Below are 25,196 nucleotides of genomic sequence, written 5' to 3'. Positions count from 1 at the left end.
AGGTATTGCATTGCACTCATTGCACTGATTTTGTGCAGTATTTTTTGATGCAACTTTTCTACTTCTGTTATTTGCTGTTTTAAAAAAAAAATGCATAACGATATTACAGCTTTCATTGATTTATTTCAAACTTTAAACTTTGTTTAGCCTGTAAGCTTTAAAAAAAATAAAAAATTTACAGATTAATCGAATCGTATCGTGGTGTATTCTTGCGTATTGAAAATAATCGAATCGTTGGGTCAGGAAATCGATACTGAATAGAATCGCCATGATGAATGTGATTTACACCCCTAGTCGGGAGACAGATTCGAGGTCGTTAGCAGGCAGAAACCAATGGAAGTCCGAAGACAGCTCAGAAAAAAAGATCTGCACATGGGCAAGCAAACTCAGAATCCAAGAACAGAAACTAGTCAGGATCAAGCAATCAGAATAAACACACCGCTTACGCTACAGAACTCTCACCTATGGCTAGAATAATCTGGCACTGATGGATGGGAACAAGCTGTTTAAATAGGAACAGGCACAGCTGGATCTGATGAGTGATATTGAAAACTGGGCAGAGGTAGGCAGGTGAATGATATAAACTGTATGAAGAAACCGTGCAGTTTCATCGTACAGTGTGAGTTCACAGCTCACGATGTAAGTTCTCACACTGTATAGCCCGACGCTCTGATGCGATCTATCTGCTCACACTGTACGTCTAAGAACCATGTCCGACTTAGCTCCGCAGTGAGATGGCTCTACTCGGACTTGCCTATCTGGAAGCCAAACGAGCAGAAGAGGAATATCAAGCTCACTAGAGTGAAATGCGCTGCCTTGGCAAATTGTGCAATTTTGTGTGCTGAAAGCCCTAAGAAGAAAAGGCAACAATGTATTTGGGAAAACACATGGCTAAGCAAACGTGGCTAGTACAGTCTGTCAATTTTACAGAAAGAACTCCATTTCACTGGTACCCCGCCATGCTTCTGTGTTTTCATCTGAGAGGAACAAGAAGAAGAGGAATCCTTCTTTGCACATGCCCACTGAGCGATTTGCCCATGACCCCCTTACGACAGCCAACTGAATTTCAAACATGTTTGATTTTCTCCCGACCTTCTGATTCCTGATCGGGAGGTGGTCGTGAGAGGCTGATCGGCCCTTGTTGCCCCCTGTACACTACACCACGCACGATCAGGCTGAAAGTCAGCCAGATCGAAAAATTCGCCAACGACTGGAGAATTGGCCCAAAAAGTGTAAAAAATCAAACAGTGAATGCCCGACTTAATCCAGTCATCAGTGCCAAGATCATGACAGGCGGAAAAGTTTATCTGGTGTGTAATGTGTACACATTTCCAATGTAGTAATACAAGCTGCCGGCAGATGCCATATGATAATGTTTATGTCTGCTGATCATTCCTGGTGCAAAAAGTCTTTTCATGTTAAGCAATTACAATTACACATAATCAGGAGAAATGTTTGAAAGATGTTTAATTTGAAGATAAATGCTTTGTTTTTTAGTCATAGTCCATGAGGAGGCCCCTTTAATTCAGTCATAAAATCTTAGAATCATACCAAACCGGGAACTTACTTCCAGTTTACAATCAGCACGGTGAATTTGCACATAGCAATCTCATCTTAACAGTAGACCTCTTTGAATTCTAACTCATCAGGGTCACGGCAACCACAAAAGACATTTCAATACCAAGAATTGACGAAGACTCCTGGACTGACATCAGTTCTCTTTGAAAGATTTACTGAGTTTGATATTGTCAGAATAAATCAAGGAATTACAGAGAGGTGTAGAAGAAAAATATTTTTTTGTGACATGTTGGGACATCTCGGGTTTTTTCTTTCGAGCTATAAGGGTGCATGTCTTTCAATAGAAAGCGAAATGTCTGAATGAAGAGCCGCAGTGTTTCTATAAATACATCATAAGATCATGTTTAAGTCACTATTAAACCAGGAAATCATAGAACTGAACCATCTCTAGTTCTGCTGCAAAAGTGACTTTAAATCCCACAATAGGCTACATTCGCTCCAGAGCTGCAGGACATTTTTCATCAGATCTGCAGTAAAAAGTGTGATTTATAATATAAGGTCATATAAGCAGCTAACTTAATTTTGGCTTTTGTGATAGCAAAGCCCTGTTCTCTTGCTTAAGAGTTGTATCATTGCATCTGTTCCTAATGTGAATTAATTTCAGAGAAATAGATTTGGAATACCTTTCTACTTGTATCTATCTTCTGTTTTCTCCCACACTGTTTACATTTGATCACTGCTGCACTTTAAGAAATGGAAAAGTCATGAGAGCTATACTAAAGCAAATTTTGTTTTGTGTACACCCTGTGTGTACAACATGACAATAAAAGTTGTCTAAGTCTAGACAACAACAAAAAAAAATGACAAAGAGATTGGCCTAGTTTAGGTCTCAGCTGCATTATTTTGTGTGTTTTACCAACAGAGAATGTAGATCCTATCTTTTACATTCTGAATCGGTTGTCTGTAGGGCTGCAAATAAAGATTATTTTGATAATTGATCAAGCTGTCGATAATTTTTTTCGATTAATCGATTAATAATCGGATAGTGAAAGGTTCCTTAAAGAAGTTTTTATACAAAATTAAACCAGGTGTAACTAAAACTTTTCGACTTGGAGTTCTGAATAGAGAATATTGTCAGGAGAAAAAGTTATTCTTTTATCTTAAATGGAAGATATTTCTATATTTTTTTCCCAATTTTGGTATAATTATTGCTCTAAGTGGGTTGTCCTGTCAACTAAAGGCACGTTTGAGTCTCTAGACTCCAGTTAATGAATAAAAGATTACTGAATTAGATGACAATTGTTTGAATAATGGATTAATCATGATTAATCCAATTAATTGTTTGAACAACAATAGTTGTCTGCTTTCTAAATGCACCATGTGTATCAGAGGCTATAGAACAATGCAGCTTTACTGAGCAGTTTTCAGCCTTTCAGTTATCCTTTTTTCTATTTTTGACTCAACTTTAGGTGATGAACTTGCTGCTCAGAAAGAAATACTGCAGACTTTGAAGCAGCAGCTATTTTTTGGTTCATATTTAATAAAAGCATAATTAGGAGTTTTCTTTGTATTCTGGTTCTTGATGCATTACCTTCTAAAGCATCATAGTGCAATCTAAGGAGAAGACAAAAACCTTCCTATTTTAAAACCCGTCAAACATGTTACCTCGAATACCAGCATCAACATTACATTTCACCTAAACAAAAGACGGTTACTAAAATAACTCTTGGTTTGAACAGCTCAGAACATTATTCTCGTCAAGCTTTGAAAATAACAGGGATAAAAAAAAGGTTTTAGTCTAAAAGGGTTGAGTGTCTGTTAAGTTGTCAAGAAATCTAAAAATAACGTCCAAACACACTTTCTGTCTCGTCTTATATGTGTGGAAGCTTGACTCTGACTTGTAACCCTGTGATATATTTTTCTCAGCGCCCAGATGGCGGGTCTCTTATGTGAGGAGGAAGGACCAGAAGCTGACAACGTTAAATATTGTGGTTACTGCAAGCACCACTACAATAAAATGGTACAAAGAGTAAAATATTGCTTCTTTATCGTTTTACAACATAAACCTGTTTGTGCTTGTAAAAGCTCAGCAGTTCTTGAGGCTAAGCTAACTGTTTGCTTTTACAGCAGAAGAAATTGCGCTCCAGTGAAAATGCAAGCAGCTCCTTCAGTCATTCCAGGGGGCGCTCCAGTTCTCCATCACAGGAAAAACATCATCACCATAAACAAAGGAAGGTAAACACCACTTTGGCCTGATTAAGTCTCCGTAGCACGATAGGCGTGTGTTTACTGGCCTCTGTCATGTCTCTCCACTTTAAAGTGAATTATCACTTTGAAATCCATTCGATTTATATTTTCCTTTTTTTTTTTTTTTTAGAAAGCACAGGGGTAGAATGAAGGCATTTAGCAAATCAAAGCAAATCTTTTGCTCTAGAAATGGTGAGACCATTCGGGAAAAATCAACCAGTGGAAAACAAAACGCTTCCAAAGCGATTCTTAAGAAAATACCACCACTGGTAGAAAAATAAACCAACAAATCAGAAGCAGCTGGAGAAATGAAGTTCCATTGAGTTTTTTTTTTTTCAATAAGGCAGGCGTCTCCATCCCATTGCTCACAAGCTACCTGTAGCTTTGCAGGCCCTTTCCAATAGTCCTTCAAAGAGTCAGCAATATGAAAACACAAATCTGATTTGTCACTTGATGAAAACTTTTCACATCAATCCTCAGTCTCCTGTCTCCAAAGTTTCCTGCCTCCTACAGAGATCCATGTTCTTTGTCTGTCGACTGTCTATCAGACATTAGCGCTGGTCTGCTTTCTATCATCAGAGGAAGATGAGGGGGTTGAGGTTAGAGGCAGCATGCAGTGTTAGGCGAGGGAATTTGATTTTTTTCTCAAAAATATAAACAACAGGTGTTTGTTTGAGTGTCTGAACTGTGGAACAAGCCTAGAGTTGGTACAGGACAGTGGGAAAATTTTCAGGTTAAGCCCATTTCATAAAGTTAAGGTGAAAAAACTGAAGGCCGCAATATTATTAACCAGGCTATGACTGCTGTGGTGGAGTCTTTATTCTTGAAATTTCCAGTGGAATAAAACGGAGATTCTGTTTCCAATTTCTTAACTGAAGTCCCACCAATTGTGATGGGGTGTCACTCCATTCAAACTGCATCTGAATGTTTCTAAATTTCTGAACTTTGCATCATCCACAATACCAGCTTTATTTATTTGTAGAAAAATTTAACACACAACAAAAGTGGAGTACACCAAGTTAAAAATAAGCATGTTTAAATCTCATAATACTGAATTTTCCTTCCGGGTTCAATAAAGTATAATTAAATTTAATTGAATACCATATAAAACAACTCCGGTTGTTATACATAGTTATATTTAAACATTAGAGAAAAGAATATGGCATTTTACTTGAAAACAACCTGCCTGCTTCATACAATAATTTTAAAAAGTTTTAGGATTCCTTATGATAGCTATTTTTGTCGGTGTGTGACTATGCTACACAATACCCGTCTCTTTGTGTTTTTGCAGAGTCATAAAGACAAGATCCGTCAAAAAGAGCGGCACAAGAAGTCTGCTGACGACCTGAGCTCCCCCTTAACAACAAGCAGTATAGAAAAGGTAAAAACAGCCAAACCACAGTGTGGAGTCACTGTGGTACAAAACCTCACAGGACACAGGGTGCATTTTAGCTGCAATCTGACACAAGTTCCACCATTGGTGTTAAAGTGCTTGGTGGGAACTTAGACATAGACCATTTTATTCATTTTTTTGAGAACTTCTGCTTTTATATAAATGTTATTCTGAAGGACATTTATATAATAGCATTACACAATGATGTATTAAATGTGTTTTATTGGCTTATTGTTTTTTGAAGTTGTGTAAATACATAAACTGATGGTTTAAAAATGGATTAAACAGTTTTGATCTTTCTCTTTAAAAGAACAGTATATAGAGAATGATTTGAGATGGAATATAATCCGAAATAGCCCCACCCCCCAGGTTTTCTATAATTTTACTCCTGGGAGCTCAGATGAACATTAAAGATGCTTGATTTTCATTTTTCTCTCTTGGGAATACTTTCTGTGTTTAATGGGATGTATATTTTTGGATACATATCCTGCTCAAAAACCTAGTGAGGACTATTTTAAGCTTTCTGCTACAGTTTACCAGATTTATTTTTTTAAATCTGCAGCTTTTTCAAAGGCTCTATGATGCAATGCTCTCCAAAAGGGTTATTGTGAGCCCGGATAGAGAAATGGGCCCACAGCATCACAAATCCTTCATTGTATTTAAAAGAACATATGCTTTTCTACAAATTTTTGTGCCAAATCTACTTGAAGTGTTCGTGGCTGAAAAGCTCGATCTCGTTCTGATCTAAGGAAAGCTTTAAGTGACTGGTAAAGCTCCAGGAGCATTGGGCAAACTCTTCATATATTTGTGATAGTGGGTTAGAAACAACCTTTTTTCCCATAATACTACTTTTGCCTGATGGTTTTCTATGGATCTGATGTTTTTTTTGTTGTTGTGGGCTTTAATTTTAGGATTTATTTTTTTCATGACCAAATGCTCTCAAGTTAAATGTTGGACTTTTTACTTTTTGAGTTGTGGGACTATACTGCTGCATAAAAAAGTATATTTTTGAACATCTAAACCAGATGTGGAAATATATTTTTAGGCGTCTCTTTATAAGCTAGGGCTGGGCGACGATTCAAAAATGTAGTTATTATTATTTTCTGTTTATAAAGATTAAATTTTTGGAAAATCTGGAATTTTTTTCACCAATTTACTTCTTGTGCTTCCATAGCTCAGAATTACATCAGTTCCTCACTTTTTTATCTAGGATGTGTACTTATAAATGATAAACCAGCTCACTATAGGATACCTCTAGCTGCATATTGTTTCCTTTTGAATGAATTTCACCTCCCAGATTGGAATCAAAGCTAGTTTTTGAAAGTAATGTTTGTCATTTTTAGAATAAAACAAATGGGGAAAAATTTATTAATTGGATTTTGTAGGGAAAAAATGAGATTAGATTCTAAACCATATATAAACTTCAAGGAGTTTTGATCTTTCTTTCTTAAATAAGACTTGTGTTTTTTATGTTGGTGGTATAAATGTTTGTTTCTGTCTAAAATGTTTATTTCTGTATATTGTTTTTGATATGCATCCACAGATCCCCTCCTCGCATCATAGCAGCAAGGACAGCGAAGGAAAGTCAAAGAAGCTGAGCTCTCACAGTCATGGCCACCGCATTAAGAAAACAGGAAGCCTTGGAAAAAGCTGCTCTTCCTCCTCATGCTCCTCCAGCCCATTTAACACAGGTTCCTCCTGAAGCATCACCATCACACTGAGAGGTTGTTGAAAGGGTTTGTGTCTGACTGTTTGTCTTCTGCAGGCGGATCGCTGTCAGCAACTCAGGATTTTCATCAGTTCTCATCTTCCTCCCGCTTGGAACGCGAGCACGACCGTGGAGGCGATGACCACAATGGAGAGAAGCGTAAGGAGCGTCACAGGAGGTCTGCAGTGCAGGAGGAGGAGGAAGAAGAAGAAGAAAAGCCTGAAAAATATGAAGAGGAGGAGGAAGAAGAAGAAGAGGAGGAGGAGGAGGAAGATTGTAAATTCCAAAAGCCGCCCGCATTGACCCCTGCAGATTGTCCCCTGGCAGGGTCTCAAAGTCATGAGCGGACGGAGAGCAACTCAAGCCCCTTCGAGAACAAAGTCACCATCTCCACCTTCGGCTCAATCATGCGCATCACCTCCTCCTCAGGGCTGGGCAGCACCTGTAAAATCCGCAAAATCTCTTCCTCAGGTGACTACAAGCCCTCCAAATCCCTCTCCAAGCCAACTCAGGCCAGCGTCCCTCCTGTATTGGAGGACGCTGGCCTGAAAGACAAGATCACACCCCCACCGCTGCCCAGAGAGAGGAGGCACCACAGTAACAAGAAGAGCCGCCATGGCCCAGGTCGCCCGCGGGGCAGCAAGAACCGAGAGCGGAGGGAGGAGGACCATCACCACCATCATGACTCCACAGCGCCGCCTCCCCCAGCCTTAAGCTCTTCACTCTACCAGAGCCCATCATCTGTGCCCCACCCTGCTTTCCCCTCCACTCTGCCTTCCACATCTTCCTCTACAGCCTCCTCCTCCTCTGCAAGGAGTTTTTCTGCAGGTCGCAGCAGCTCTTTGCTCGGCTCCGGTGAGTCTGAGCGGGTGGGCGTGTGTGGTAGCCCATAACTTCCTGTCTATATGTGTGCACATTGCTATTTGTTTGAACTGCGCTGTATTCAATTTGCAGCTCGAGTTGAATTGTTGAAATAATTCCATTACACACTGCAGCTTATCTGAGCATCATGACCTCAGAGTTGTAGAGGAAATGAAAAGCCAACCAGGATCAACAGATTTAGTCTAATGTTACTGCTCCTCTAATTTATAAATCTGCTTTAGAGTACCGTTTAATCTGTGTGAGGCAGAGATATTGTCCTAGATATGGTTTGCTGTGTGAGCTGCAAATTTCCTGACCTACTTTTCGACTCAGCCTCATGAGTGCCACCATACATGTTTTTGGAGCTTCACAACTTGCCACGAGAGAAGATCAGACACTAAGGTTTTCTGTTTTTAATCATTCCTTTCCCATTCTACTCAGGTATCTACTCCAGTCTTAAGGACCCACTCACACTGGGTGGTGGAGTCTGCAGCACCCCTCTCGCCCTCAGTGGAGGAGTCTGCAGCACCTCCTTGTCCCTTGGAGGGGCAATGTGTAGCACTTCTCTTTCCTCAGGACTCCTTTCATCCCATGGCTCCTCACTGTCTCTTCCGTCTGTCTCAAAAACACAGGTACTTCAGAAAGAATTCATGTAGAGAACTCTAAGGAAAGGGAATTTAAGTACTAGTTAGTCGAGAAAATCTATCAGAGTGGTGTTAGGGCTTTGATAATACAGTAAAATGCAAAAGTTTTGTATAGGTTGAAGGTTTGTCAGAATGCAATAGTTAACATACAGCAGGATGCAGATCAAAAGTTAATAATCTATCACAGCTCTACTCAGTTGCTGCCTAAAGAATCCATTCATCCATCCATCCATCTTCTTCCACTTATCCGGGGTCGGGTCATGGGGGTAGCAGCTTCAGTAGGGAGGCCCAGATGTCCCTCTCCCCAGCCACTTGGGCCAGCTCTTCCAGGGGAATCCCAAGGCGCTCCCAGGCCAGCCGAGAAACATAGTCCCTTCAGTGTGTCCTGGGTCTCCCCCTTGGCCTCCTCCCGGTGGGACGTGCCTGGAACACCTCACCAGGGAGACGTCCAGGAGGCATCCTAATCAGATGCCCAAGCCACCTCAACTGGCTCTTCTCGATGTGGAGAAGCAGCGGCTGTACTCTGAGTCCTCCCTGGAAGACTGAGCTCCTCACCCTATCTCTAAGGGAGAGCCCAGACACACTACAGAGAAAACTCATTTCAGCCGCTTGTATCCGGGATCTCGTTCTTTCGGTCATGACCCAAAGCTCATGACCATAGATGAGGGTAGGAATGTAGATCGACCGGTAAATCTAGAGCTTTGCCTTTTTGGCTCAGCTCTCTCTTCACCACAACAGACCGTTACAGTGCACGCTTCACTGCAGACGCCGCACCAATCCGCCCATCGAGCTCCCGCTCCACCTTACCCTCACTCGTGAACAAGACCCTAAGCCTAAAGAATCAGCTTCTTAATCTTAATCAGCTTCTGTATGTTTTAAATCTAAATTTAAACACTAAAATGTGGTTTATGCCAGATACACGTTCTTATTACCCACAGATGTTTATTGTAACCAATCTGCTTGGTGTGACGGATTGCCTTTGAGTCAATGAGTCGATGCAATCAACTGGTTTTCCTTAGATAGAAAACTTTGAATCAATTTGACAGTATGATCTGGTTGAATTGTATCTGTAAACTGCCTTAAGATGACATGTGTTGTGAATTGGCACTATATCAATAAACCGAATTGAATTGAATCCGATCTTAATCTCTGTCAATCAGGTTCATTCCAGTTCAAGCACCTCCTATAGTCTGAACTCCTCTCAGCCGTTTACCGGCTGTCTCTCTACGGCATCGACGCTGCCGCCTCTACTGAGCCAAGGCCAGACCTCACTGCCAGGTGACAGAAACTGTATTTACTGGTCTTCTGTAGTAAAATAAAGACTGCTTTATTTCCTAGTAACAAACTTTAGACATGAGGCTTTAATGATGCTCTCTTCCTGTTGGGGGTTCATTTATTTGTTCTGGTATTCAGAGTCCGACATTGATGACTGCCGCTTCCAGTGTCAGGGAAACTCACCCAGAGAGAGTCTCTCCTCACAGTACGTCTTTACTCTTCAATTGGTGTTGATTATTTCTTTTATTATATATATGTATGTATATATATATATATATATATATATATATATATATATATATATATATATATATATATATATATATATATATATATATATATATATGTATATATATATATATGTATATATATATATATATATATATATATATATATATATATATATATATATATATATATATATATATATATATATATATATTGGGGACAACGGTACAACCAAATAGATCAATGAATTACCAATAACCATTTCAGGTCGAAATATGAATACAGGTATATATACATGTTTTATTATCCATTATTTGTTCTAATTTATGAAATATCTGGTGAAATATAAGTGGGGGAAATTACATTTCTGAACATTTTAATTCCTCGTTAAAATAAATTATTTCGAGCCATTTGTTTAGTTTCATGGTTTCTGTGCTGCGTTGCTCTGAGATTCATTTAAACTTTTACTGTTGGCATCTGATTGGTTAACTTGCAGAGCAGAGTCTTCTCTGGCCAATAATTTTAGCTGCAGCAGAGTTGGTCTCTTATTTGTGAATTCAGGTTCGATTGTGAGAGTAAATGTGCCACTGGGTGGAAAATGGGTTCTTCAAACATTTTCATCGTAAATTAATAATCTGTATATATTTTTAGAGTTTATATTTTTCAAAATAATATTTTGAAACATATTTGTGTGTATTGTGTGTCTATTTATTGTTTTGTTAAATACGTATGTATGTATGTTAAATTGTATAACTTTTCACCCTACTCTTCGGAGAACATCACCAATAGATAAAAAAAAAAAACATTTATGGAAAAAGGCAGCTGGCTAACTAACGAGACAAAGGGGTGGGATTAATAACCAAAAACACATCACAGCCACTGGTTTTGTCCTCCTTCTGCACATAGGTCTCCCATGAGCTGTCTTCCTCTTCTGTTTGACCTGAGAGATGGGCTGGGCTCTGGGGTCAGAGTCCGTCCTGAGAACGTCCCTCCTGCAAGCTCCCACATCGAACTACTGTTGGAGAAACATGGAAATGGAGAGATGGGAGTAAACAGTAAGGGATCTGTTCAAAAAAACAAAAAAAAAAATGCCCTGTTGGTCTGAATCTTATTAAGTTAAAGCACATAGCTACAAGTTTGACTTCTTCCAGCCAGTAGGTGGCATACATAACCGCCCTTGTTTCAACCAACAGTATTGTATATGTATATGTGTCTAGAAAGAAACAGTAACCTCTGCTCGGCTTCTGATCACCTTTGCTTCCTTAAGTCGGCACCAATAATCACTGATGTTTGATGTTTTACCCTCGCTTTTTACTTTTTTTTGCTCTGCTTGAATCTAAGAAAATTCACCCCAATGAGAAGCCATTTCTCAGCTTTATTACAAGCTGCTACATAACTGCAATGCCTGAGCTCCATCTTACATGCCTTTGACCTAGTATTCCTAACAGTGCAGGATCCTTTTCTGGATATGTTGGTAACCAGAAGCAAATATTTATCAAATCTGGACCTGTCAAAACTGATTATATCTATTGATATCTATGATGATATCTATATTTTTTCTCCAGAAATTCTATGGATGTATTATTTTGAAATAATTAATTGTTTTGATGAAAACGTTGTGGTTTTGACCTTTAGATTTACACTGTTATTAGTTTCTTTGTTTTTTTCTTATTATAGTAACAAAGTGTTTAATGAGCCTGTTGTTACCTCTTTCCTTTGAGTTAATAAACACATTTATCACAAGTTATTTCAGGGATTAAAAAGAATAAGTTGTTCATTTTTTTTTTTTTATGTTTGTAAGTTTTCTTTTTTACAACACACTGTTGAGGATAGACTTTAGATGGGTACAGGTCATTTCCCCTTTTTGCTATTTTGAAAGTTTTTTTTTTACTTTAATCTCTTCTTTGGTCAAAAAAAAAAACAGAAGGTTTGCACATTTCAAACTGAAACCATCATCTCTAGGTACCAGTGTCTGTCTCCCTCCTGGACAGATATGATGGCTGGATGCTGTTTGTGCTTGTTTTACTAGATAAATGTGCCACCTTCAGGAATCTGGATCATTATAAGCCCATGAAAGGACCAGACTGGGGAAAGTCCACAGTTCTCTTCCTTATAAATGACCTTATTCTTTCTTTACATTATCCCATGGAGTCACACAGGGAAGCGTTAGAGTTCATTTTTATTCTCAGATGTGCCTCAAGTTAATTCAAATGTTTTGAATTATCCCATTAGAAGCTTACAAAGCCAGTACATCATCTGGGAAAACTCTTTAAAGACAATATTCTACAGAAAATAGTAGTTTTACTATCAGACCTAAACCAGAAGGTCTGGTTTAATGTCAAAAAAATTTTTTTTGCACTGTAGGTAAAAAATCTGGCTTCTGCACAGTTTCAATTAGTCATATGGAGACTTGCAGAAAAGGTTTACATTTTCCTGCTAATCTGTGTTGAATTATGTAAAATTCAATGACTAATGTTTCTAAGTATGCTGTGCAAAGCACATTAGATTACACAGATTCAATGGAATCTGCAGCAACAACTTGTACCATTTCCTTTCCAGTAACAGGTGATCAGGATTATAGCCAGGTAAAAAAAAAAAAGCTAGATTTATTTGATCAGCATAATAATGTGCATGGTGTCAAACACATTTCTCCAAGCCCTGCACATTGTTAAAAGATGCACCTCATGGTTTACTGGGAATACAGATGATAAAATTACAGGCCCGAGTTCAAACAGCAGCTCTGCATAAAAAATCACCTTCCTAAGACCTGCTAGCTGATACTTGAATAAGAAGAAACCCTCTTTCTTTTAACTGTTTTTTTTTTTTTTGCTTTCTTTTCACTGTTTAATAATTTTTTTCTTCATGCTGTTCTTTCCCCAGATGAACACACTCTATGTTATACATGATAGACTTTGATTCTCCTTCTTTTCTCTCCCTATTCCAGTTGTGGACATGTTAAAGTCACTTCACTCGCTGCAGCAGGAGAACCAGCGCCTACAGGACCAGATCCTCAGCCTGACGGCTAAAAGGGAGCGGCTGCAGTTGCTCAACACGGAGCTGGCCTCTCCTTTTCAGCCCCATTTTCTCTCCGGACCGGGCCTGCACTCATCCGCACAGATCAGCTTTCTGTCATCCTCTCAAGGTTAGGATCTTCACCTCTGACACCTACTTTCACATCTTTATGTCTGGGTAGCCGTTTCGTACACTCCCACTTTCATTTAACAGCATCAGTGTGTTAACATCGTTAGACTGAACTGAGATGATGCTGTTCTAACTGGTTTTAGCTGCAGCTCTGCACCGAAATATGCCTCTCATTTCTTTAGACCCCTTGAGCACCAATAAGAGTCCTCTGTCCAAAAGCTGCTTCCTGAATGACTCCTCCTTTGTTACTTCATCAGAGGTAAAAAACTGTGTCTCCTTTTTTATGCCAAACTCACCAGGAGTTTAATAACAAGCCCCCTTTTTATGTTTCTATAAATTGTTTTAGAAGGAGCTCTCTACTGCTTGTGTTTATTTAATGACACATTAAAGGAATAGTACACCCAAAACATGATTAGCCTTCATTTTCTACTCACCCCCATGCTGAACAACACTCTGGAGTACTTTTTTGATATCTCAAATGCATCTGGAGATCTGGGAGGCTTCTTGCTGTCTGCTGACATTCAAATAATGGAGGTCTATGGTGCCCGAGGCAGAAAGGTCCATAAAAGTCCACAAAAAACGTGTCAATATTCCTCCATACTGCTCGTCCAATGTATTCCAAGTGTCCTGAGTGGGTAGCATCCAGAATTTACTCGAAACAAAGTCATTTAGAATGTTTTTAGAGCATAAACAGTAGCGTATAGGATTTCCTGAAAGCGCGTTCACAACGCTACGGAAGCCGGCAGACCAAACCAGCGCATTCAGCTCGGCAAAGAACTCATGCTCTTCCTCAACACTGAAGTCCTCAGACATTTTTCTTTCGTTGTTTCTTTCTTTGCACAGGTAAACAGCACATTTCTTCTTCTACACTTGCATTATTGGCAGAGCAGACACTGAATGCGCACTTTCATCTGGTTTGGTCTGCCGGCTTCCGTAGCGTCGTGAACGCGCTTTTAGGAAATCCTATACACTACTGTTTATGCTCTAAAAACATTCTAAATGACTTCGTTTCGAGTAAATTCTGGATGCTACCCACTCAGGACACTTGGAATACATTGGACGAGCAGTATGGAGGAATATTGACACGTTTTTTGTGGACTTTTATGGACCTTTCTGTCTCGGGCACCATAGACCTCCATTATTTGAATGTCAGCAGACAGCAAGAAGCCTCCCAGATCTCCAGATGCATTTGAGATATCAAAAAAGTACTCCAGAGTGTTGTTCAGCATGGGGGTGAGTAGAAAATGAAGGCTAATCATGTTTTGGGTGTACTATTCCTTTAAGGTGTAATAAACAGCTAAAAGGTGTTCTTTGTTTTGTTGATCCAGGAGCTTCATTCCGGCAGCCCGTCACGTAGCAGTTCCTCGCTCTCCTTCCAGGGAACCCCCCCTCCTCAGCCGAGCCCCGCCTCTCTTGGCCAGCCGCTGCTGAACGGTTTGAGCAGAGGGGCGACCGACAGTCTGGCCAGCATCAGTCAGTCCGGCAGCACCACTCTGCCAGTGGTGGGTGGGCTCATGGCGTCCATCACGGGGAGTCCCCAGCTGAACATGAACGGCGTGCTCGGCGGGCTGAATGGCGTGATCCAGTCTCCTGCACAGGGTGCTCAGCAGCCAGCGCTCCCTGCCCTTCGCCCCCAGCCTCCGCCGATCAACCCCCAGTCACTGGCTCAGGGCTTCCAGCTTCCCAAGAACGTGAGCCCGTAAGTACCTTTTGGTTCAGATAGGCCCCCATCCAAGAAGGGTTGGTCATTGTCTGAATTTGAACACTTCTGGTTCCTCTCCATTCCAATTCTTTTAAGAAAAAGAATCATATTAGTTAAAATGTTATAAATGAGTTTGCTGACAGAGTTCTGTCTGGATGAAATGGTTTAAACTAACTTCTAAAACGCTTTTATAAATTATCATATAGTTGCTTTCAGCCAGTATATACATCTCAAACCTATAAGCTCCAATATAATCCTATGAATCCTTCTTCACAGTTACATTTTTACATTAAGCTTTACTGTGTAACACCTTAAATAAAACACATTTGCTCATGCTGTAGGTATTTATGGTATTTATAGTTATTTTTAATAGTCTATATAAGAAAATTGTTTAATTTTTATTTACCTGATTGCCTGGTAAATTCTCAGTCATCTGGCTCATCAACCACAAAACAGGCTTTAATTGGAAGGCAGCCAGACATTTGCTCAGTTTTTTGAAAAATAAGTAATTAGTCTGACTGAGGATTGATTAGTTCATAAGTTCAGCAGTTCTACATTCAATTTCTTTCCATTCTATCCAGGAAGCATAGGAAACCAGGCAGGCATCAGCTAAGAAGTAAAGTAAGAGGAAGAAAGTACAGAAAAAAGCTTTGCTCTCCCTGCTGAGTCTGTGCTGAGATTTTAGAGGAGGAACCCATTCCTCAGGGAACCAACTTTAGCACAGCACAGGAGCAGCAGGTCAAAGACGAGGTTGCTCATGTTTGATCATGTTAGCCAGATAGCCGATTGGTCATTTCCTTAATTAACGTTAACATTCACTTTCAAATGCTGCATCAGATGGTTTCACAAACACTGCTGTGGATTCTTCTTCGCTGATATTGGGCAGCCTCTGCCTCTGCATGGCAGACTTGGTATTAAAACCAAGGAATCGAAGATAAAAATAAAAATGTAATCCTCGTTGCTCCACCCCTCATCCAAAAGAGGAGATTTATTTAACTGAGTGCAATGCCTCGTAAAATTATTTACGCTCTTTGATTATTTTATCCTTTTAATATATGAAATAATCTGTTGTGGTGTAAATTCTGAGTTATTGCATATTTATTACGGTAAGGGTTTTGTTGTTCATACAGAGTTTTTAAAAAAAAATAGCCACGTTTTTTTTAAAAAGTAAAAAAACTCAAAATTCTTCTAACTAGAAGGATGCCTTACAAACTGCCTGCACACTTTGCCTCATACATTCAACAACATACAAATTAGAACATCTGATTCATCAATTTTTTTTTACTGAATAAAGCTCACCTCCTTGGGAGCTTCCTAACCTCACTGATATTATTTTGAATTCTTTCAATAAGCGATTTAATAACATATAGGCAGCAGCATGCCATGGCAGTATGAGCTGGTTTTCTCCAAAAAATGGTAACTGAAGAGGTTGTTTACAGAAAATTGATATTTTTTCTAGACAGTATTATTTGTTGAGTCAACACTTCGTAGAACCAGCTTAATTTCAATTTTGTGCATAATTGTTGCATATTCTGCTCTGCTGAACAGCTCAAGGTGAAGCAGATTACTACTAAAAAACCTTTCTTAATATTCTGTTTAAGTTTTATTCCATATTCCTTATTAGTTTCAGGTCAGGTCCACTAGATTAGCTCCATTCTATCCCATCCCATTGTAACTCTGGCTGTATGTTTAAAGGTTGTTCTCCTGGTGGAAGGTGACGCCAAGCCCCATGTCTTAAGTCTTGTGCAGCTTCTAACAGGTTTTCTTCAAGGACTGCTTTGTATATAAGTGTATCCATTCTCCCATCAACCTGACCTGCTCTCCTGTCACTGCTGAATGAAAGAAACCCCTCACTATGATGCTTCCACCAGAGGGAACCTTTGTGTCAGGCTTAATGATCCTGTGTCCTGAGGGAATGTCAGGGTTCAGGAAACTGAATACAAAGGCATGTCACACAGAGTTGTAGAAAATAACATCACAATGTTGTTAATTTCAATATTTAGATCGCTAAAGACTGTTTGGATTGCATTAATCATTGGATAATTGCGTTTAATGCAATTGTAGTGGACTAGCATTTATCATGTTAACGATGAGGTAGAGCAGTTGGACATGGTCTTAAAGCAGCCAATTCTCATATCGGAAACGAATGACATTTCCCAAAATGCTGAAGGTCACAAGAGTGATGGAGTGAAAGAAGGGAGGAAGTGGGAGGAAAGAAGGGAATAGGCCAGAGATTCTGATCACAATATTTACCTGTGTTCTCACCATCGGAAGATGTCGCACTGTTGCTCTTTCACATGCAATTCTAATGGAAAAACTTTAAAGATTTCTTCATTTTAATCTGACAAGTTTCGAAAACTGAACCTATTCGCAAAACTTTGTACTCTTTAACTCCTGATCTTTTCGCGTACTTGACTGGGGATGTTTACTATATGTTTTTATTTTCTTTTTATCTGTATATTGATAGATTTCAAATTTATTCCACCAAACGTGTAATTTTCTGAGCTGTGACCTTGTGTCAACATTTGTTCCAGGTCTTCTCATCTGACTGAGCAGCAGAAGCAGCTTCTTCTCGAGCAACAGCAGCAATTCCAGCAGTTCCTCGCCTCACACAACTTCACACCGGTAGTGGCTCTATTCTTATCACCTTATCTTGTACTTCTTTATATAAGGCTGGTTTACATGGCAAGACAATCGTGCCAGTTTCTGCCCCCATCTTTTCCTTTGTAATATAAATTATATTATACTTATACTTTATTAATCTCATATTGGAGAAATGTACGTTTGCATTTAACCCATTCCCTTGGGCAGCAGTGGGCTGCCATCGTGCGGGGCCCGGGGAGCAGTTTGGGGGTTAAGGGTCTTTGCTCAGAGACCCTGAGCGGCAGTCTGTGGGAGTAGGACTTGAACTCACAACCTCAGGATTCCAAGCTCTATGCCCTAACCACAAAAAAAGTTGCCAATTAACCCGTCAAGTTTGCTAAGTCAGCAGCACCAATTCACACAACATATAAATCTCAAGGCACTTTACAGAGACAATTCAGTTAGATCATACAATCAGGTTCGTCCAAAGTTTTCTAAGGAAAACCAGCCGATCACATTGGGTCACTGACTTTGGAAGATACATACCCTCTGAATGTGCATGCATTTTGTTGATAACTCTACAGCAATCCCTGCAGCTTGACGACACGATGTAATGCGAAGGTGTCTCTCTCTGTCTGGATGCCAACCCTTACCATGTCACTGTATTACATTTCTTCTGGTGATTCAGGCTCATCTTTACAAAAGTTGAACAGTCCAAGACTTCTTGCAGCCGTAAAACACATATTATCAACTTGGGTATTAGCTAACAAAAGATCAATTGCTGTCACTATGCAGTTTGGGTGCTAAAAGTCTCAGCTTTGAGAAGAAATGATCCTGCTCTGGCTCACAATGCTGCTTTGTGAGAAGGTGGGTGTTTGTTTCCTGTCGGAGCGTGGCACGGTCAAGACTGGTGCTTCTTGGATGGGGGCAGTTTAAAACCTTCCTACATAGGACAGTAATGACGACTTTTTCAAGAAGATGGTTGCTCCTCAGGGAGCACAATTTATAAGGATTTAGGCATAACATAGAGGAAGGGAGAGCAATATAACATATTTTAAAGGTCAAAAAATTGGTTTTGTGTGATAAAGGCCCCTTAAAACAGAGAACCTCACACTACTCCAGAGATATGGTAAAAATGCACGTTAGCTGGTCAGCTGAGGTTTTCAGAGCTGGATAGGGGAGACACAGGTACCTTATTAACCTTCAGATGCTGAATACCCAAACAACATCTTCTTTTGGGTTAAGTACATTCAGAAGAGGAGGGGGGTGTTCTTAGGTTGTTGGTTTAGGGATGCAGGTAGGCTCTGTGTGTTAGAAAGGTGTTAGTAAGGCTCTATGTGTTGGTCTCTTTTATCAGTTTGTTGCTGGTCTGCTTGTAAATCTCCTGATAATTTCTGTGAAAAGCTTCATGTGTGATCGATGCAGGTGCCAAAGATGTAAAGAAAGCCATGGTTAATAGTTGTGCAGTATGACTTGGTCTGGAAATATTTTCTCACTGAAGCTAAAGTATGTCATTTCTCAATGCAATATTGATCAGACATAATTTTCCGACATAAAACTAGGGTCTGAATATATAGGCCTGCATCTAAAATCTCTGATTTCAGCATGCTGATAGAAAGTCTTCACCTCTTTTTAAAGCTTATTGTACCCATCTGTAAATGATAAATGGGTCAGTTGTTCCCATACCTACAGATGTTGACTGTTAGTGTAATATTACTTTATCAAGTATTTTCTAACATTCCACGCTACAAAATAAGTAATAAAACTATGTCTGATCCACGCTGATATCGTATTGAGTCAATATCTGTATTGTATCGGAAATTAAAAGGTTTTATCAGACATCCCTAGCTGTTACTGACACATCAATAATGGCATTTACTTTATGTTTTGATGGATGATCACTATTTCATTTTTACCCTTTATTATTGAATGCATGGAAACACAACATTTAAAATTTGAAGGGAAAAATCCACTCTGAACTATATGTTCTCAGTCTGAGCATTGTTCTGTTGGATGCAGCTTTATGAATGAATGAAACATTCAGCTTTATTACAAACAAAGAACCTGGTGACGCTCACTTGTTAACTCAGCTGCAGCATTGATCTTGCAGAGCTACTGCTATTGTCTGCTTCTTACTGGCCTCAGTTTACAAACCCTTTTTATTTAGTTGTTGTCATTGAATGCGGGTTGACAGTGACAGAAGTAGCAAACCAAACACCAGGAAGTTGCACAGTGAAGGAGTGGAGCACTAAGAGCAGCTCTCTCCTCCTATATTGAGCATTTTTTCACCCTAGAGATGCAGCAACCCTTATTTGACTTGCTAACTTTTGAAAATCTGCCAGCCTTTTGACAGTAATGCTCTTTGACACTCTCTAATTATAGAAACCATTTTATTTCCTGTGTGAATATGAAGTTTGGTTGCTGCTTCAATAGGAAGAGTGAAGACTTTCATTTTTGTTCAGTCAAAAGAGAAGGAAAAACAGATCCTATTTTAAGGTTGTTACTGTTTAGCTTTACGGTGCATCTAAAAAGAGAACACAGAGAAACAGACACACTTAAGTGGATTTAGAGCAAAAGTTTTAGGTCTATTTTAATTCTGCAGTTTGTTACTGCGCTCTCTCTTTTAATTATGGTAACCTTCGTTTCTAACCTGGCCGCTGACCTCAGTGATCATTGAAAGTGTTTTTGTTTTTTTTTCACTTCTGAGCACAGATCAGTAAACTGCAGTGGTCTCCTCTTCCTCCAGGAGCAGCAGGCAGTGATCTACCAGATGCTGCATCAACAGAGACAGAGGGAGCTGCAGCGCCTCACGCTGGCCGGAGCGCTCAGCTCAGCCCCTAACTCACCCATGATCTCCCAGTCGCCCAACCTGCTGTCCTCAGCGACAGCATCTCCCCTGCAGGGCGGTCCAGGAGGTGGTCTCTTTGGTGTGCAGGACAACGTGCTCCACAAACCCGGGGTGAGTGTCGCTGCAGGATTCTAGCTGTGCTCAGAAACACGCTGCTCGTACTGAGAGCAACTAAAAACGGCCCAACCCATCAGGGTTTTAGTTAATATACTTGTCTACAGTTTATACTAAATACTGTTTAAATTTTAAGACTACACCTGCTACTGCTGGATTTGTTTGATCCTGATTTTTACAGAATTCAAACTACAGACGCCTCAGCTCATCTGTTTGCTTGAAACATTGTTTGGGTTCTTTTGTAAGGTTATGTGAAGTTAGGGATATCTTGTCTTAATGTCTTTGTGACATAGAGTAAGCTCTTTATCAGTCAGGGTTCCTCGGCAGTTTATCACTGTCTGAATGTTTTATCCTTTCCTCCCTGCACCCTTCTTTTTTCTTTCCCTCCATTTATGTATTGCTTTCATTCCTCATTTCCTCCCTTTTCATCCACCTTATTTCTTCCAAACTTCCTTCTTTTCTCACTTATGTCCTCTATTTCCTCCTTTTGCCTTTCTTTCCTTTCCTTCTACTTTCGAGGGTCCATATTTACAGATAGCAGATGGTTTATTCAGAGGGATCATTTAACTTATTATTACCTGCACTTTTACTCAGGGCAGTATGTGATAAAACACATTTTAGTGCTTTTTGTTTTTGTGTTCTAAGTAAAGAGCTCCAACTTCCAATAAGTTTAATGCTCTCTGAGTAAAGGGACCAGAAGTAGACACACCATCATTAAATTAATGAAAAAATAATTGAATCTCCTGCTCCAAAATTTAAAATGCTACATTAATCTTTGTTTCTTTTGGCTTTAGTTCATTAAATCTGAGGCCTCTAAATAATATCCAGTTCATCCAGTTGCCTTCAGAAGTCAATAATCAGAGTCCAGTTGAGGGAATTTTTTTTTATTGTTCTGCTGTTCTTTGAAGACTTCAAAGATTTATTAGGGAATATTAGGGATAATTGCATCCTAGTGATTAGGGCATAGGGCTTTGAATCCTGAGGTTGTGAGTTTGATTCCCCCACTCCCACAGACTGCCACTCTGGATCCCTGAGCAAGACCCTTAACCCCACACTGCTGCCCAGGCACCGCCTCACAATGGCAGCCCACTGCTCCCCAAGGGGATGGGTTAAATGCAGAAAAGTAATTTCCCTCTGGGATTATTAGAGTATATAAAATCAAATCAAAAGTTAGTTAACAATCAACCCCACGAAGACCAAGAAACACTCATAGGGGTGAATTACACAGCAGACATTTGGAAGAAGCTGCTCTAATCAGATGAGACATCTTGGCCTGTATGCTAAGATCTATTTGTGGATAACACTTCACATTTCCCTCCTTGTGCTGGAACATGGTGGTAGCAGCATCATGTAAATACATAAAACTCCTGAAAGAAAAGCTGTTTGTGTCTCCAGAGAGCTTGAGACAAAGATGGAGGATAATTTCTCAATACAAGGAATACAAGCCTTAAATATACAGCCAGTTATATTTAATATATTTATAATGCCTCCAACATTTCTCTTCATAGTTGTTGTTTTGAAATGTATCAATACCTTGTCTAATGTTCACAAATAGAAATTAAAAGGTTAAACAGCAGTTTTAGGTGTTTTATCAGACTTTAGACTTGTTCCACTCCAAAAAGAAGCACTTTAGAATTAAAAATAGAATAGAAAATCCCTTTATTGTCCCACAATGGGGAAATTGTGGCAGAAAAAAGAGACATATGTAACAACATCCTGATGTTTTTTTTCCCCCTCAGACAGGAGAGAAGCCAGGAGACAAGAATGGATGATCCCGTAGCTTCTTGTCCAGTTCGGATGACAACATCCTGCCGCAGTCGCGGATTTCTGTGAAGATCTGGACTTACTAGACTCTCCGTCTTCTGTCATCGTCTTCTGACAAACTTATATGAATGTAAAACGTGACAATAAGGTGAAGTTTTGTGTGTCGAAGCCTTTTAATATCAAAGGGTTCAATGTTTTTTTTCTTTTTTCTTTTCTTTATTTAGGCAGCTTTTAGAGAGCATGATTATGGTGGTCTCTTCTTTAAATTGCACTAATTTGTTAGCTCAACCAATGGGGGCTGCTTATGAAGCTCATGGCTGCAGGAGCTGGATGAGCTCCTTTTTGTGACGTTTGATCTGAAGGTCTAGAGACTGGCTCTGACTTCTCCAGCCTGCGAGGAAAACAGACTTCTGACACTTCTAGGAACCTCAGCTGTCTTCCTCCATATATATTTCGTCTTCCTGTTTTTTTTTTCTTTTTCAGTTTCTTCTGCATCCTTTGAACCTTTCAGCATCTCGCTGGCACTTATAAAGTATAAGATGTAGTCAAGTTGGTGTGTCGTCTGTGGTGTTTCTCCATGAAGCTAGTTATTACCTCAAACTTTCCGCCCGCTGTCCTCCGGTTGTTTGATTTTGTGCAGCAGCCTTTAGTGGATAGGAACGGCCTCCCTAAAAAAGCTGCGCTGTTCACTCATTTTAATGTAAAAAGACTGGCCGTCAATCGTAGGTGGTAACGGCTTTTGTTCCATCCCATTAGAGTTCCTGCCATCTTTTATATAATTCTAGTTGCTGTCGAGATTAAGCAGATGAAACCAAACATTTGGAACGGAAGTCGTTTTTCCTGAACGAATGTGCACTTTGCATGTTCGGACTTAAGGACGTTTAGTAGGCCACCACAGACTGAAGAGGTTTATGACTTGTATTTTGCACTCTTGTCCTGAAGTTCTTTGTGTTACCTTCCCACATGGATAACTCTTAACTAGCTCTTCTTTTAGCAATACTGGATAGATAATGCCTTAATGAGTAAGGGGTAGATCTACGGGGAGGGGCCCACAGGCCCTGCCCCATCCTCTCGTCTTTGATGGGTTTTGTTTTTATCTCTGGCACATGGAAAGGTTTTTTTTTTAATGGATTGTTTCTAAATAAACTTCTTAGACTCATTTCTACTTTAAATGTGTGAATAACGTTAAAGTGTCAAATCATTTTTCTATTGTGACTTTTGTGTTCAGATTCAGAGCTCTTAAGTTTATTGTTGTGCTTCAGAAGACTGAGAAACGATGATTTGTAGCACATGTTGCAGTCATAGGAAAGAGTTGAGCTCTCAATACAGCAGAGTTTGATGCGTAATGTGACTGTTATCAGCACTGAGATGACAGTGAAACCCCGACTTAGGGGCCGACCTTCTCCCTCCACTCTTGATTCTTCAAGTGTAGCCTGTTTTTCGTTTTACCAAAAGATCCTGTTTCCTTTGTATTTAGTTTCCTAATGGTTCTGTTTGCAAACTGTTATAGTTTGGCTTATTTCAAAGAATCAAGCAGCTTTCTACTTAGAGAGACAGTGCCTTGTAAAAATATTCTTTCCTCTTGAACTTTATCAGATTATCTGAATTCACTAGCAAAACTAATTTTTTTGTTTGTTTTTTTGATAGATCAACACAAAGTATTGCACCAGTGTAATGTAGACGGAAAGAATTAATTGTTTAATTTATTTAATTACTCATTAAGCAATCTGAAAAATGTCTGGCATGCATTTCTATTCTGACCCTTTGAGTTAATGCTGTGTAGAACCTGCTTTTCTTCCGGTTAAATCGACTGGTGTTTTTTGGAGAAAACCTGTTTTGTTCATCTAAAGACAAACATTCTTGTCCATTTTTCTTTTTAAAATATTTTCTTTTCATTTGGAGCATCAAAGTTTTGGCTTTTTTGTGAATATTAGTTGGAACTGCCTGCCCTGCCTGAGCTGTAAATCTCTGCAGCTCTCCCAGCGTTAGCTTGAACCTCTCAGCTGCCCCCTCCTGTAAGTTTATGTGGATAAGGGCCCTCTTCAGATAATGGATTGAACAAAGGTCTGTGAGATTTTCAAAGCTTTGAATATTTTATTTAGAACTAAAATCTCTTCAAAACTTCCCCCCCCTAAAGGACCACACCACTACTGGAGGAGGTAGTAAGTACAGCTTTTTGCAACTTTATCAAAGCTTCTCTGTGCTGTTTTAGAGCCTTGGCGATTTCTGCCCTGGAGTTTTTCCACAATCTGTTAATAGTGATGATATTTATGAGCTAAATCACAGGATGTCTCTAGACGTTTACATTTGCAAACCCTCTCCACATAGTTACAAACTTACCTAGGTGCTCCGTGTGGGAATTCTGTCTGCACAAGGCCCAAAACGACAATCTGGCTGTACGGACTTCGCTGCCGCATCAAGCCTTAACCGAGTTTTAAATTTAAGCTGTGCTCCTCGGTCTTCAGTAAGTTTTTTTTTTTTTCTATGTTCTTTGAAAAACCCTCAGAGACCTTCTCAAAACTGCTCACCTATAGACCAGCACCTATCTACCAATATGTTTACTTTGAGTAAGTTTTTTTCCTATTAATCAGCAGGGAAAATAATTGCATGCCACACTTTTCAGCTGTTTTTTTTTTTTTTTGTGCAAAACAAAATTATAAACTGACTCATATTCTTTCCATTTAATAAAATGCAGCTTTGTGTTGGTCAGTGGCATTGAAATCTTCATTAAAACATGAAGGTCTGTACAATGAAACGTAAAAACGTTTAAGGATCTGAATACTTTTGCCAGACACTTTGTGTACCTGTAGCAGTTACAGATGTTGATTATGATGACTGCAAGATGGAGGTCTGTCATTTAAATGATCTTCCTCTGAGCCTTGAAAATGTTTGGACTCAAAGAGTGGAGCAAAGGTTTCCTGGAGCGGTTTCTCTGTCATGTTGCACTGGGGCCTTTTGAGCCCAAATGTAAATTGTTTTTTTTTTTACATTTGTTTTATTATTATTTTAAATGCCGTTGGGGTAAGACTTGTAAAGTTCGATATGTTTGTGTAAGAACACATTCATTCCTTTTAAGCTTTGAGGTATTGGTAACATATTCATGTTATGAATGTCGTACTGTGTATCTTTTATGTATTGCAACATTTAAGCACCTGGCTCTAGATGAGACT

General features: G+C 39.5%; 1 protein-coding gene across 1 annotated transcript in view; it reads left to right on the top strand.

Annotated features, from left to right (window-relative positions):
- Window positions 1-20,298, top strand: part of LOC119779356 (protein AF-17-like) — a 35,164-nt gene extending 14,866 nt beyond the window's left edge. The window contains exons 6-19 of the mRNA XM_038278976.1: window positions 3,445-3,538; window positions 3,646-3,753; window positions 5,057-5,146; window positions 6,702-6,849; window positions 6,924-7,721; window positions 8,169-8,359; window positions 9,532-9,649; window positions 9,785-9,851; window positions 10,781-10,929; window positions 12,819-13,016; window positions 13,198-13,274; window positions 14,344-14,714; window positions 17,252-17,342; window positions 20,047-20,298. Coding sequence (XP_038134904.1) covers window positions 3,445-3,538; window positions 3,646-3,753; window positions 5,057-5,146; window positions 6,702-6,849; window positions 6,924-7,721; window positions 8,169-8,359; window positions 9,532-9,649; window positions 9,785-9,851; window positions 10,781-10,929; window positions 12,819-13,016; window positions 13,198-13,274; window positions 14,344-14,714; window positions 17,252-17,342; window positions 20,047-20,283 — 2,737 coding nt within the window. The 3' untranslated portion in view covers window positions 20,284-20,298. The remainder of the gene's footprint in view (window positions 1-3,444; window positions 3,539-3,645; window positions 3,754-5,056; window positions 5,147-6,701; window positions 6,850-6,923; window positions 7,722-8,168; window positions 8,360-9,531; window positions 9,650-9,784; window positions 9,852-10,780; window positions 10,930-12,818; window positions 13,017-13,197; window positions 13,275-14,343; window positions 14,715-17,251; window positions 17,343-20,046) is intronic.
- Window positions 20,299-25,196: the final 4,898 nt, after the last annotated feature.

Source organism: Cyprinodon tularosa, unplaced genomic scaffold (genome assembly GCF_016077235.1).
Source record: "Cyprinodon tularosa strain WSP-4 unplaced genomic scaffold, ASM1607723v1 ctg146, whole genome shotgun sequence".
NCBI classification, from domain to species: Eukaryota; Metazoa; Chordata; class Actinopteri; order Cyprinodontiformes; family Cyprinodontidae; genus Cyprinodon; species Cyprinodon tularosa.
The sequence above is the reverse complement of the archived record's forward strand: the minus strand, read 5'-3'. Positions and strand labels throughout refer to the sequence as shown.